Source organism: Salvelinus alpinus, chromosome 6 (genome assembly GCF_045679555.1).
Source record: "Salvelinus alpinus chromosome 6, SLU_Salpinus.1, whole genome shotgun sequence".
NCBI lineage: Eukaryota > Metazoa > Chordata > Actinopteri > Salmoniformes > Salmonidae > Salvelinus > Salvelinus alpinus.
In genome coordinates, this window is record NC_092091.1 from 23446729 (window position 1) to 23461785 (window position 15057).

Consider the following 15057-nt stretch of genomic DNA (forward strand, 5'->3'; position numbering starts at 1 on the left):
CAATCCCCACTCTATAACATACCAATGATGCGCTAAGGAGAAGTCTATGGCACTTCCGTGTTTATTCTCCCATCTCTCTCTACATGATGCTTCAATTGTTCACTCAGTACTCCACCCAGACTGTGTTCAGTCTCTCATCTTTAACATCTGAATGGCTGGCAGTGAAAGTGCACTACACCCACAATGAAATACATTTTAATTTGACATTTTTGTCATTTAGCAGATGTTCTTATTCTGAGCGACTTACAGTAATGAGTTCATACATTCTCATACTGGTCCTCCGTGGGAATTGAACCCACAACCCTGGTGTTGCAAGCACCATGCTCTACCAACTGAGATACACAGGACATAGGCTTTTCACTGACAAGTAGAGAGGTTCACAGAGTGACACCGTAAATGCAGCGGGCCTCAGATCCGCACAGTGTAGTCATGAGTATAGAGTATACTGCTGAGAGATGTGGGGCTCCTAGTCTTCAATGGCGTCCTCTGTCTGGGTGAACACCAGCATAAACAGGAAGGCCCCATTTTCCCTGAACAGGAAGAGCCTGAAGACATCACAACACAACCTCACTGTGGAAATACTAGCTACAAGTCTTGCCCCATTACTTTCCATGATATCTATGAGATTCAAAAGCTGAAGAACATATGCACATCCAGGTAACTTCCGCAGTGGCTGGAGTTGTAGGCAAACTCCTGGAGAACAGAAAGGAAAACGCCACACATTGCTTCTCATGCTCCCAGGGGATTTTATCTATATAACAACGTTTCGACCATTAGCTTTTCATCAGACATCCATATCCCAGGTGGGGGTGGAAGGTCCTATACATATATATATATAGGGGCAGTACTCAGTGACATCCCTTCCTGAAACAGGAGGTAAAAAAGATATAACAATATTGTATAAAAATATGTGATCAATATTTACAGCATTTGGATAGTATTCAGACCCTTTCCCTTTTTCCACATTTTGTTACGTTACAGCCTAAGGTTTAATCAATCTACACACAACACCCCTTAATGACAAAGCGAAAACAGGTTTGTAGACATTTTAGCAAATTTATTTAAAAAAAATAGAAATACCTTATTTACTTAAGTATTCACACCCTTTGCTATGAGATTAGAAATGGAGCTCAGGTGCATCCTGTTTCCATTGATCATCCCTGAGATGTTTCTACAACTTGATTGGAGTCCACCTGTGGTAAATTAAATTGATTGGACATGATTTGGAAAGGCACACACCTGTCTATATAAGGTCCCACAGTTGACAGTGCACATCAGAGCAAAAACCAAGCAATGAGGTCAAAGGAATTGTCCGTAGAGCGCCGAGACAGGAATGTGTCGAGGCACAGATCTGGGGAAGGGTACCAAAACATTTCTGCAGCATTATAGATCCCCAAGAACACAGTGGCCTCCATCATTCTTAAATGCAAGAAGTTTGAAACCACCAAGACTCTTCCGAGAGCTGGCCGCCTGGCCAAACTAAGCATTCGGGGGAGAAGGGCCTTGGTCAGGGAGGTGACCAAGAACCCAATGGTCACTCTGACAGAGCTGCAGAGTTCCTTTGTGGAGATGGGAGAACCTTCCAGATGGACAACCATCTCTGCAGCACTCCATCAATCAGGCCTTTATGGTAGAGTGGCCAGACAGAAGCCACTCCCCAGTAAAAGGCACATGACAGCCAGCTTGGAGTTTGCCAAAAGGCTCCTAAAGGACTCTCAGACCATGAGAAATAAGATTCTCTGGTCTGGTTAAACCAATATTGAACTCTTTGGCCTGAATGCCAAGTGTCACGTCTAGAGGAAACCTGGCACTATCTCTGCAGTGAAGCATGGTGGTGGCAGCATCATGCTGTGGGGATGTTTTCAGCAGCAGGGACTGAGAGACGAGTCAGGCTCGAGGGGAAATGAACAGAGCAAAGTACAGAGAGATCCTTTATGAAAACCTGCTCCAGACCACTCAAGAACTTAGACTGGGGTGAAGGTTCACCTTCCAACAGGACAACAACCCTAAGCACACAGCCAAGACAACGCAGGAGTGGCTTCGGAACAAGTCTCTAAATGTCCTTGAGTGGTCCAGCCAGAGCCCGGACTTGAACCCGATCTAAAATCTTTGGAGAGACCTGAACGCTACCCATCCAACCTCAGAGGGCTTGAGAGGATCTGCAGAGAAGAATGGGAGAAACTCCCCAAGTACAGGTGTGGCAAGCTTGTAGCGTCATACCCAAGAAGACTCGAGGCTGTAATTGCTGCTTCAACAAAGTATTAAGTAAACGGTCTGAATACTAATGTAAATGTGATCTTTTTTTATTTTCAAAAGTAAATAAAAACTGTTTTTGCTTTGTCATTGTGGGGTATTGTGTGTAGATTTATGAGGTAAAAAAATGTAATCCATTTTAGAATAAGGCTGTAACATAACAAAATGTGGAAAAAGTCAAGGGGTCTGGATACTTTTCGAATACACTGAGACAGTATGTTGAGCCTGTGGATCCAGAAAGATTCCCTTTGAAGAAGTTTCCTCTCAATGTCCCCTCCCCTGTGTGACATCTTGACCATTTATATTCCAATGTATCTCAGAGAACTAATAGGAAGTCCAGCTTGTACAAAATGAACAGCGACCAGATTGTTTTGTCTCGCCTGTCCGTATATTGCTGCAGTGCTCACTGATCCGGGTCTTAAGGCTTCTATGGGTTTCCCCTGTCTAAGACAGACCACAATTACATTTCAACATGTTAACAACATTGGTGGACATGCAGGTAATCAGGCCTTTGATCTTAAATCTTTGTCCTGTGTGGGGGTCGGTAAATTAATCACATTTATAATCACCCTCCGGAACCTTGTCCAAGAAAGTTTCCCTTTTCTTTGGTGGATAATCAGATTTAACCTCAATGTCTCTCACGTTTGGGAGTCTTTTAATGGGGGATGTTAGTATACGTGGGGGATATTTAAAGATGTGTTTCTATTGTGTGTCAGTATCAATAATGTACCAGTGCTTCCTGATAATGTCCTTAAATGCCTTCTCCAATGGTGAGTATAGGGTGAAGCATGAGGGGACATGTTCTGTTTTTTCTTTAACTTTTGGTTGAAGGCTTTCCAGCTGTGTTAGCCCTTCAAAACGATCATCGGCATGTTTTACCCAATTGTCTTTGTACACCCTTTCCTTAAACCTTTGTGTGAGGTCCTTGGTCTGTTTCTGGTGCATCAGAGCTGCATATTTTTGTGATGCGACTGAATTGATTTACAGGGAGACTTTTAATAAGTGGACGTAGATTAAGCTGTCACCTCTATGGAGGGTGTTCCTGTCCATAGGTTTCCTATAGAGATCTGTAGAGAGGGAGGTTTTGTTCTTAATAACAATCACATCAGGAAAACTGATTTGTGATAGGTCATAGTTAATGGTGAAACGAAGATGCTTATTCATAGAGGTTAGGTAGGCATGGAATTCCAAGAGTTCTTCCCGGGTCCTGGTATAGATCATGAAAATGTGATCCAAATATCTCTGAATTAGAAAACTATTGGAGAGAAAGGGGTTAAGGTCTGGAAACCAAACATTCCTAGATATAGGTTAGCATAATTAGGAGCCATAGTGCTTCCCATCGCTGTCCCTTTGGTCTGGAGGAAGAAGTCTCCTCTGTAGAGAAAGTAGTTGGAGGTTAGTACCAGTTCAGCCAAGTCCACAATAGATTTGGTGCTGGGTAGAGCTTTAGGGGGACGTTCATTGAGGTAGAACATGAGGGCCTCTAGGTCACCATGATGGGGGATGTTAGTATATAGACTGGTTACATCAAAAGTACACAGAATAGAATTTTCAGGTATATGGTACACAGATTTCAAAAGATTAATAAAAACATTATAATCTCTGGTATACACTACATGGGGAGAGAGATCACCCAGGGTTTCACAAAATGGTTTACCAAGGTAGAGATATTCTCTGTCAGAGATCCGTTACTACTCAGAGATCCGTTACTCACAATGGGCCTGCCTGGTCTAGGTGGCGTCATACTCTTGTGAATTTTGGGGAGAGTGTATATGACAGGTTTGGTTGGGCAGTCAACATTCATATACTCAAATTCTGTCTTTATAATTTCCCCTTCATTCAAAAATGTAGACAATTTACCATGGATCAGAGACTTGAATTGATTAGTAGGGTCCTTAGGGAGTCTTTTGTAAAATTCATCATCACTAAATTGTCTCAGAATTTCCTTTAGATAGTCTGCAGCATTTAGTATCACTATTGCACCTCCTTTGTCGGCAGGTTTTATAATCATACTGGAGTAATTTTTCAGTTCCGTAAGATATTATTTCTCTGCTTTGGACATATTGTGGAATACCTTGTATTAGTTTTTCTTAGCCAGGAGATGATGTACATCTTTCTCAACTAGGCGGCAATATGTTTCAAGAGAGGGATTTCTTTTGGGTGGTAAAAATGTGCTTTTCCTCTTAAAATGTGTCTTTTCCCTTGTCATATCCTCAGGGTGAGAGTCAAATTCATTGTCATTCAGGTTATCAATGGGAAAAACATCAGCACTATATGCTGTCTGGTTACTAATCTTGTTCAATGGATTAACATTGGCAAGTGCATAGGGAGCAACCCCATTACCAATCTCCAACTGAGGAAAAACTTTTGTATTGGCCTGTGATGTTGGGACAAATGATAGTCCCTTGCCTTGGGCAGATTAACATATGTATCAGATATAGACCTGTTGGACAAGTTAATTACTGTGTCTTGCTCCACGTATGTAGGGGGATTTCGGGTTTTGCCGTCTTCCTACTTTGTCCTCTCCTGTGGCGGCAGGTAGCCTAGTGGTTAGAGCGTTGGGCCAGTAACTGAAAGGTTGCTAAATCAAATCACCGAGCTGACACGATAAAAATCTGTTGTTCTTCCCCTGAACAAGGCAGTTAACCCACTGTTCCCCAGGTAGGATGTCATTGTAAATAAGAATTTGTTCTTAACTGACTTGCCTAGTTAAATTAAATAAACCATTTATTGCGGTGAAGCAGGGTGGTTGTGATGACCGCACATTTGATGACGTTGTTCACCGGGAAACGGAAAGGAGTTAAGCACAGGGAAAGGGAATGGAGTTAAGCACAGGGAAAGGGAATGGAGTTAAGCACAGGGAAAGGGAAAGGAGTTAAGCACAGGTAAAGAGAATGGAGTTAAGCACAGGGAAAGGGAAAGGTTAAGTGTGTGTGTATATATATATCTGCTCCATTTAGTTATTGTGTCCCACTTCTGTAGTCTGCATTTTAACTAGTTTGTAGTCTGCATTTTAATTAGTTTGTATTCTGCCTTTCACACAAATGTGAAAGTGTTATTGGTTGTGATTTCATGATTTTCATCATGTGTTAATTTAGAGGTTTTCCACTTATTTTTTGTAAACGCCACTCCTGAATAAGAAACGATGTAATTAACATGAGAGTTGATGCTGTTTTTCTAACAACTCTTCGTTGTAATTTTCTTTCTGGATGACCACACACCATAGCAATCATCTTTTTTTCCCATATGTAGGTATCAGTATTTTGTATCCCCCAACTTCTTATCTTGCCAAATCGTTAAGGAGTTTTGTTTACACACACACTACCTACTAATGTCTTTAATCTTATGCTATTTTCCATATTTTCCGATTTGTGAAATCTGTCTGCCATGGTGGTCTGTGGTGTAGATGTTTGTTTGTTAGTTTGTTTGTGTGTATTTCTGTGATTATTTTAGATGTTTTGTTAATTTATTATTTTATGTTTTGTTAAACAATATTAGGTTGTTTCTGGACCAGGCCTCAGATTATTTTCACAGATTTCTGAGAGGAGGGAGTGTAACAATGAACTGAAACTGAATTGAAATGTGATTGACATACTGGCAAATCAACATGATGGGGCAGTCATGAATCCATAATCCCCTTTCTGACATCAGACCTTCCACCTCTCGTCCTTTCTCCCCGGGAATAGCTAAAGACTCTGTATAGCTGCATTTAATACTTTTGTTGTTTTTACTTCCATTTTAAAAAGTGTATATCAGTATAATGTATGCATGTATCACTACAAGCCCTAAAACAAGCAGGTTCTCATGAAAATGAAAGAATGAGGGATTCCTCTGACCTATGACCAACACTCATATTCATCCTAATTTCAACTCGTTAAAATAATCTACAATACACAATGACTTGGAGCTTTTTCGTTTTAAAAAGGGGGACATTTCATCAAGTTGAGTGTGTAATGTGTATTTAAATATTTATATATTTTTTTAAATTGTGATCTCCATCATTAAATTGTGATCACAGTGAAATCACTGGGCCTGGTTCCTCTCTGCGTTTCTTCCAAGGTTCCTGCTTTCTAGGGAGTTTTTCGTGGCTACTGCTTCTACACCTGCATTGCTTGCTCTTTGGGGTTTTAGGCTGGGTTTCTGTAAAGCATTGTGACAACTGCTGATGTAAAAAGGGTTTATAAAATACATTTGATTGACATATCTTGGCCGGTGAGTCCAGTGACTAGACGCTGATTGGTGTCTAGTCACTGGAGTCAGATGTGAGGGAGTTGGTTGATTGCCACATCAGTGGGCCTCTAGGATTACGACTGGGGGGGGGGGCAATTAGCTGTCTCCGACCATCCCTCCAGAAATATGTCTTCTGCTCCTTCTATTCCACAGTACCAAGATCAACCTTTTCCCACTTGCTTGTCTTTGTCTCCTCAAGTTAATCACGAATGTTTTCCACATTGGTCAGAAAGTTCTCTCTTTTGTCCTCCTTGGTGAACTTTCTTTCTAGATCAACATTTAGTTGTGTCACTTGATCTCTAGTCGTGCACAATTGTTCTGTCACTTCTTGTATGGTCAGTGCCATTAAATCAAACGAGCATTCATTAAGAATCTATGAGATACCGAAATAGATGGATAATTACTTAATGTCAGGGTTTAAAACTGGCAAATCTGTGGAGAGAGAGTAAAGCACACAATTCTCGATGCATTTATTAACAATGCGGCATATTTATTCACTGTAATATATTCATTTCAAAGGTTTTAGATGGGGAACGGGGGCATGTTTCTATAGTAATTAAAATACAGTACATATCTGTAACAATTAGCATGTGAAAACAACAACAAACAAACAATATTATCCCTCTTATTTGATAAAACAGTTTGTCTCTGAGGTCACACCATGACCATGGACACAGATGGTTCAAAATTGAAGGCAAAACGTACTTAGCTAACATATTCAGACAGTCAAATAGGACACTTTGTTTCATTAAAACAGTTCTGTTATGTTATTGGTCAGATAGTGTAGCAAAGCATCAGGTAGTGTGCTGACAACCAGTTGTATCAGAAATTGTTAACAGATATGGGTCCCATACCCAGTTACTAAAGGTGGGGAAATAAATGTTTCACTTCTCTTCTCACAAACTGATATAGCACAACTGTGACTTTAGCACCAACCTCAAACAAAACCATTTTGGTAACACTTTACTTGACACCCGGCATCATAACAAGTTATGACACGGTCATATCCATGTCATATGTCATAACAGCTGACATAACTTGTCATAACCTGTCATAATATGGTCATAACACTGTCATGACATATATTTAGACCTGTCGTGACATATATTACATTATTTTATGGCTGGTTATGACACCAGTGTCAAAACCCACAAAACCTGCCACACAAGGCAAAACATTCCATTACACCATAGCCTACGTGTCAACACTATGTTAATGTTATATATTTTTTGTTGTTGAAAGTTACCATATTAAAATATCTTTGTAATTGCGCACACATTGATGCACCTACCCCGATGACTGAGATGAATGAAGGACCAAATTTCAGGAGCAGGACAAGACACCCTCTTTTTGACTGATGACTGATATAAGGGCATGTACGTAATATGCCTATCTGGCATTTATGATTATGATGGTCCTAATGCTTCTTGACAGTGTCATAAAGTGTATTTTCTTAGTCCTAGTAAAGTGACACATGATGGTCATAATGCTTCATGACAGTGTCATAAAGTGATTTAAAATATGATGAAAAAAACATGACTGTAAAGAATTTATTAAAACAAAGGATTTAAGAAACAAACTTTCAAATGAAAGGAAACTTCTTGGCAGAAAATAATAATTTGAATAAACGTTGGTGTTGACACTCTTATGTAGGTGTCATAACCAGCCATAAAATAACGCAATATATGTCACAACAGGTGTAAATATATGAGTCATGACAGTGATATGACCATATTATGACAGGTTATGACATATTATGACATGATTATGACCGTGTCATAATGTGTCATGACACTGGGTGTCAAGTAAAGTGTTACCACCATGCTATATTCAACAGAATGACATCCAACAACGACAACAATTTGCTAAGAAATAGCACCATTCAGAAGCACCATCAGGAGAGTAATAGCAACCTAGTTACTCCAATAGAAATCAGTTCCTTCATTGAGAGCTGACATTATTGGAAGGGCTGGTTCTGAGTGTGAGCCCAGTAGATGGATGAATGTGTAAGAAGGCAGTTACTGTACATGTAGCATATTAGAGACTGAAGTAAACTGGTTGACCATTAAAGGCAGAGTAGGAAGGCCATGCTATCAGAGAGAATGATCACTCAAGGCCAGGGGGCATGGGAGGGTCTCTGTTCCGATGTAATCAGAGGTTGGAGGTGGTTGACTCAGTGATGAACACTGTGTTTCCACTCACTGTATACGTGACTAATACAGAGAACCATGTAGCATTGTTCACATTGATGAGGCATGGTAGGTTTGCCTGTATCTAAACATGTACAGTAAGTACTACAGTATGAGAGAAGAGTTGAGGTTTGCTGCTAGATGTGAACTGAATCGATAATTTACCAGCCCTCGCTGGGTCCCGTAAAATGGCAAGACAGAGGCGAGTAAACTGTTATGAACATGGACCAGGCCGTGGATCGAGAGTGTTAAGTAGAGTCTTCAAGACAAGTCCCAAATAATGAACATACAGTATCCCTATGACTAGTCAGACTTTGTGCAAATTAAACCCTTTTCAAAAAGATTTTGTTCTGAGACAAAGCATTGACAAGATAACTTAGAAGACCAAGTGAGTTGGCAACAGCCACCAGATAACAAACATTACATTGGGTAAGTGATAGTAAAGTATCAGGACAGTTTCATTTGTACAGTGTAGATTTAGTGTACACATAGAACAACGTCTGTAAATATACAAGTAAAGATCTGTATGGACATAGTGGCTCAGGGTAAGACTGAGCCACTGAATAAACAACAGAGAAACACAACTAAGCTGAACAATGTACTTTGGCCAGTCCTGTGGCCAGCATGGCAATAGTAGTAGCACCAAACCCTTAAAGGATATACACTACATGACCAAAAATATGTGGACACCTGCTCGTCGAACATCTCATTCCAAAATCACAGGCATTAATATGGTAATATGGAGTTGGTCCCCCCCTTTGCTGCTATAACAGCCTCCACTCTTCTGGGAAGACTTTCCACTAGATGTTGGAACATTGCTGCGGGGACTTGCTTCCATTCAGCCACAAGAGCATTAGTGAGGTCGAGGACTGATGTTGGGCGATTAGGCCTGCCTTGCTTTCAGCGTTCCAATTCATCCCAAAGGTGTTCGATGGGGTTGAGGTCAGGGCTCTGTGCAGGCCAGTCAAGTTCTTCCACACCGACCTCTACAAACCATTTATGTACGGACCTCGCTTTGTGCACGGGGGCATTGTCATGCTGAAACAGGATAGGGCCTTCCACAAACTGTTGCCACAAATTTGGAAGCACAAAATCCTCTAGAATGTCATTGTATGCTGTAGCGTTAAGATTTCCCTTCACTGGAACTAAGGGGCCTAGCCCAAACCATGAAAAACAACCCCAGACCATTATGCCTCCTTCACCAAACTTTACAATTGGCACTATGCACTGGGGCAGGTAGCATTCTCCTGGCATCCGCCAAACCCAGATTTGTCCGTCGGACTGCGATGGTGAAGCGTGTTTTATCACTCCAGAGAACGGCGTTTCCACTGCTCCAGAGTCTAATGGAGGATAGCTTTACATCACTCCAGCCGACACTTGGCATTGCGCATGGGGTTCTTAGGCTTGTGTGCGGCTGCTTGGCCATGGAAACCCATTTCAAGAAGCTCCCAACAAACAGTTATTGTGCTGACGTTGCTTACAGAGGCAGTTAGGAACTCGGTAGTGAGTGTTGCAACCGAGGACAGATGATTTTTACTCGCTATGCGCTTCAGCACTCGGTGGTCCTGTTCTGTGAGCTTGTGTGGTCTACCACTTCACGGCTGAGCCGTTGTTGCTCTTAGACATTTCCACATCACAATAAAAGCACTTGCAGTTGACCGGGGCAGCTATTGCAGGGCAGAAATCTGACTAACTGACTTGTTGGAAAGGTGGCATCCTATGACGGTGCCACCTTGAAAGTCACTGAGCTCTTCAGTAAGACCATTTTACTGCCAATGTTTGTCTGTGGAGATTGCATGGCTGTTCGCTCGATTTTATACACCTGTCAGCAACAGGTGTGGCTGAAATAGCCGATTCCACTAATTTGAAGGGGTGTCCACATACTTTTGTATATATAGTGTACGTACATAGAAACAGAGAGATATCCCAGCAGCTCATCTGGTCTTCACAGCAGTGCCCCCAAAGCTGGTATAAGATAGGGCACTTTCAGAGTGCGGGATAAAAGTACACTTCTCTTTCTCTCTCACCCTCCCGCCATCTACTTCTCTGTCCACTGATGTCAGGCAGGCTGCTCTGCAGTGCGTTGGCTGGGCCGTCCCTCCCCCCTGTGGAATGTGCAGCTCAGTGGGTCTGGTCTGGGCCCGCTAGGGGTGACTCCTGTTCTGGTCTGGGCCCGCTAGGGGTGGCTCCTGTTCTGGTCTGGGCCCGCTAGGGGTGGCTCCTGGTCTGGTCTGGGCCCGCTAGGGGTGGCTCCTGGTCTGGTCTGGGCACGCTGGGGATGCCTCCTGGTCTGGCTCTCGGTCTGTTTCAGGGGTCAGTGTCCTTGGCAGGTCTTACAGCACATCTGTCTGAAGTAGGGGCGGCTGCAGAACTTAAACCTGAGCACCAGGGGGCAGTACGCCACTGTGTTCACATCTTTGCACTCTGGAAGGGAAAAATTTATAAAATACTTGAGTGAAAATAATGAACAACTTAGATGGATATTTAGCTGGCAGGAGAATACAGTGAGAAGGTAATTAATAGAGAGTTGAACTTTGACCTTCAGGTTCACCCTCGGGGATGTCCATGGGTAGGCTACTGAGGTCACATTTGCTCTTGCACTGTTGCATGGCTGCCGGGCGCTGGAGGTCTGGGCACTCATTGGACGGCTGGCCGGTTTGTGCGAGACACTGCACAGAGCGTTTCTCCTGACCCAGACCACACTTGGCCGAGCACTGACACACAACAGAGAGAGAGAGAGAGAGAGAGGTCACCAAACTAGGAGTACACGCAAATAAGCCATAGCAAAGATAGATAATAGATCACTTTACAAATCTGAACAGGAATGATTAACATTGTCTAGTATTTTTTCTTCACTTCACTAGATCAAACAAGAGGACCTAGGAGGTATAGTTGAATGAAAGCAGTTCAATACATAGCAGAGCCCATGTTAGTCCCAGCAAGCCCCCCAGCCTTACCTCTCCCCAGGGCCCTGTGACCCACATGGGGGGTGGGCAGCGCTGCAGGTTACAGCGCACCCTGGTGGTGGGACGCCCATGCTTGGGACACTGGGACTCTGGCAGTATGTCTCCACTCTCCCCACGCTTACACAGAAGGACACGGTGCCTGAACCCTGGACCACAACTGGGATTACACTGGGGGAAAGAGAGAAAGAGAAAGAGAGAGAGAGAGAGAGAAAAAGAGAGAGAGAGAGAGAAAAAGAGAAAGAAAGAAAGAGAGAGAGAGAAAAAGAGAGAGAAAAAGAGAGAGAGAGAAAAAGAGAGAGAAAAGGAGAAAGAAAGAAAGAGAGAGAGAGAAAAAGAAAGAGAGAGAGAGAAAGAGAGAGAAAGAGAGAGAAAGAGAAAGAGAAAGAGAAAGAGAGAGAGAGAGAGAGAGAGAGAGAGAGAGAGAGAGAGAGAGAGAGAGAGAGAGAGAGAGAGAGAGAGATGGGGCAGAGGTTATTCAAGTCTGAGAGCTCCAACCTCTACAGCCTCAGAGCACACCCGAGACCAGTACATAGCCCAACCAGCAGGTGGCATTGATTACACATAGAAATGTTGCATAGGTACAGAAAGTGTCGAGGTAAGCAACTACTCACTTTTTTCTTAAAATCTCAAGATTCCACTAGTTAGATTAAACACAAAATAGTAGGGTTAGTTTATGGGGGTATTTTGGGTATACCTCTGACCAGTCCAGGGCCAGCCACTCGGGGGGGCAGGTGTGGTTGCTGCAGGGTTCAGTGAGGGGTGGTCGTGGAGGAGTACAGGCGCCGTCGTCCTGGACCTTCTCCTCTGTAGGAGAGATCTTCCTCTTACACAGCACCTCTCTGGTCCTCAGGCCCCCGTTACAGCTGCGACTGCACTCAGACCACACCCCAGACCACCAGCTGGGGGAGACAGACACCCGGACAGATCTTAGTCCAGCAGGATGTCATACTCTCCCAATACTACACACGTGCATACACACATAGACACACACACATACTTAAACTGCGTATATAGGTTAATTTTGTAACTAGGTCAGAATTTTGAAAGTTCTAGCAACAGCCCTAGCAACGGAAGCTAGAAGTCATCGAATCCCATTGCAATGCGGGGTGGGGGGGTAGGGGGGGGACACTTTTTGGCATGACAGGCCCATTCAGAGGAGCTTCACACAGGCAGTGGGACAGATACACTGACACTCACCTTGGGGAGCATGGCTCAGAGTTGCAGGCTCGCTTCTTGTCTTTGGGTTTGCTCTTCTTGTCACAGAAGTGGTTGTAGACCACGGAGTGATCAGTCTGCTTCTTACACACTACCTGCTGGGTCTGACCACCTGACAGACAGAGGGAGGTTAGAACACTTTTAGAATACAGTCAGAACTCCTTTGGTCGTTCATCTGATGCAGCTCACACTGTGCCCTTCACAGTGTAGAACTTGTACAAGCCCTCCTCCATTCACTTGTTTTGCTGACATAGGGTCAAGTAAATTTGCTTTTAAGCAAAGTAAATGAGTTCTTATCAGGCTAGTTGCTTTGGATCATTAACCCGCGACAGAAAGAAAGCAAAGTTGGCCTCAGACCCGCACGAACGCCTGCAGTTTCACCAACCCCACAGTACCTCTGTTCATGAACATTCCATTCCCATGTTTCCCAAGGGTCAGTGTTATGTTAGGAAAACTCTGAAGCCACCATGTACCAGTGTGTGTGTGTAATGTGTATGTATGAGAGAGTGAATATGAGAAAGCCTATGAGAAAGTGAGGGGTATGCACTGTGCACGTATTAGTATTTGTATTTATTATGGATCCCCATTAGCTGCTGGGGTTCAGCAAAATTAAGGCAGTTTATACAATTTTAAAACAATACACAGATTTCAGAACATACTGTGTGCCCTCAGGTCCCAACTCCACCACTACCACATATCTACAGTACAAAATCAATGTGTATGTGTGTGTATAGTGCGTATGTTATCGTGTGTGTGTGTGTGTGTGTGTGTGTGTGTGTGTGTGTGTGTGTGTGTATGCATGTGTCTGTGCCTATGTTTGTGTTGCTTCACAGTCCCCGCTGTTCTATAAGGTGTTTTTCTATCTGTTTATTAAATCTGATTTTACTGCTGACATCAGTTACTTGATGTGGAATAGAGGACCATGTAGTATGTGCCTGAGTGAGCCACTGGGTCAATGTACTGTCTATATAGTGTAACCAGCCCTGCACAGCAGCTAAATGGATCATTAGTCAAATAATAATAAGCTTATATTTGTCCTGTTACACACTTGTACAAGCGTAAAGGAAATGTGTTTCTTGCTTAACCCAATTCCCCCTGAGAATCCCGCAGGGAGTGGGTCACTGCCAGGGTCACCATTGTCCAGTGCCCCTGGAGCAATTGGGGTTAACCCTTTACACTCGTACCTGCATACGGGTTATAAATGGCAGATTTGGTCACTGATAAACGCCTAAATTGAACAGCATTGGCAGTACAGTAACATGCTATACACGACATCAGAGCTCAGGCTCTCCGCTTCACAGCTCTGGGTTTTGACTGACAGCCGTTCTGAACTTGAGCGCCGCACACGACAAGAAGTTGCCTAATCCCTCCCCCTAATTCGGCAACTTTTGCAAATGTTTTCTTGGCTGAGTGAGAGAAATGCTGTAAATTAAGAGGATTCAATATATTTTGAAAGATGAGACGTTGAGGATTATAATAAATACTGCTTCGATATCATACAAGCAAGCTCATGGGATCTCATGAAGTGTTTGATTCGATTTTGTGGCAGAACACCCTCGAGTCCAAATGTTCACTTCATATTTCCATATGATAAAACTGATGTCATATACAGTGTCAACGTTTATGATCACTATGTTTGATGTACAGTTACAAGATGACATGGAGTCATACCCTGGGTTGTTCTGAACAGAATGAGCCTGTGTTTGTTGTATTGTGAAGAAAAATTGCCACAGTGACCGATTTGCTGCTGAACACGCACCTGAATACACACGACTCCATTCTATGCACACCACAATTACGATCCGTTTCTCTGAATTGCCCTTTGAAAGCATGTAAGATCATATTTTATAACTTAGCTTGTTATGTTGGCAATAGAACAAGCTTTCAAATTATGCCCACGGTAGGCCTGTGGCGGTCATAAAATTGTCAGTCAGTGATTGTCAAGCAAATAACTGCCAGTCTCAAGGTAACTGACTGTTAATTAACGTAAACACATTTAGCATCTCCTGGCTTCCGCGAATAGCCAACAATCATTGATGCAGACCTTTGGAACATCTACATTTTATATGTGTGAAATTTGTTTTGATTTAGAATAGACCATTATCATGCACCTGTCTGGAAACAGGGGCAGAGGGAAGAAATACATGTCATCTATGCACTTAAATAGCAAATGTAGGACGCTTTTCCCGTGGTTCATTTTCATG

General features: G+C 42.9%; 1 protein-coding gene across 1 annotated transcript in view; it reads right to left on the reverse strand.

Annotated features, from left to right (window-relative positions):
• Nucleotides 1–6941: 6941 nt before the first annotated feature.
• LOC139578400 (A disintegrin and metalloproteinase with thrombospondin motifs 10-like) overlaps nt 6942–15057 on the reverse strand; it is a 60359-nt gene continuing 52243 nt past the window's right edge. Inside the window, exons 21-25 of the mRNA XM_071405922.1 lie at nt 12836–12965; nt 12333–12537; nt 11630–11806; nt 11212–11386; nt 6942–11096 (exon numbers count right to left, since the gene is read on the reverse strand). Of these exons, the coding sequence (XP_071262023.1) occupies nt 10987–11096; nt 11212–11386; nt 11630–11806; nt 12333–12537; nt 12836–12965 (797 nt within the window). The 3' untranslated portion in view covers nt 6942–10986. The remainder of the gene's footprint in view (nt 11097–11211; nt 11387–11629; nt 11807–12332; nt 12538–12835; nt 12966–15057) is intronic.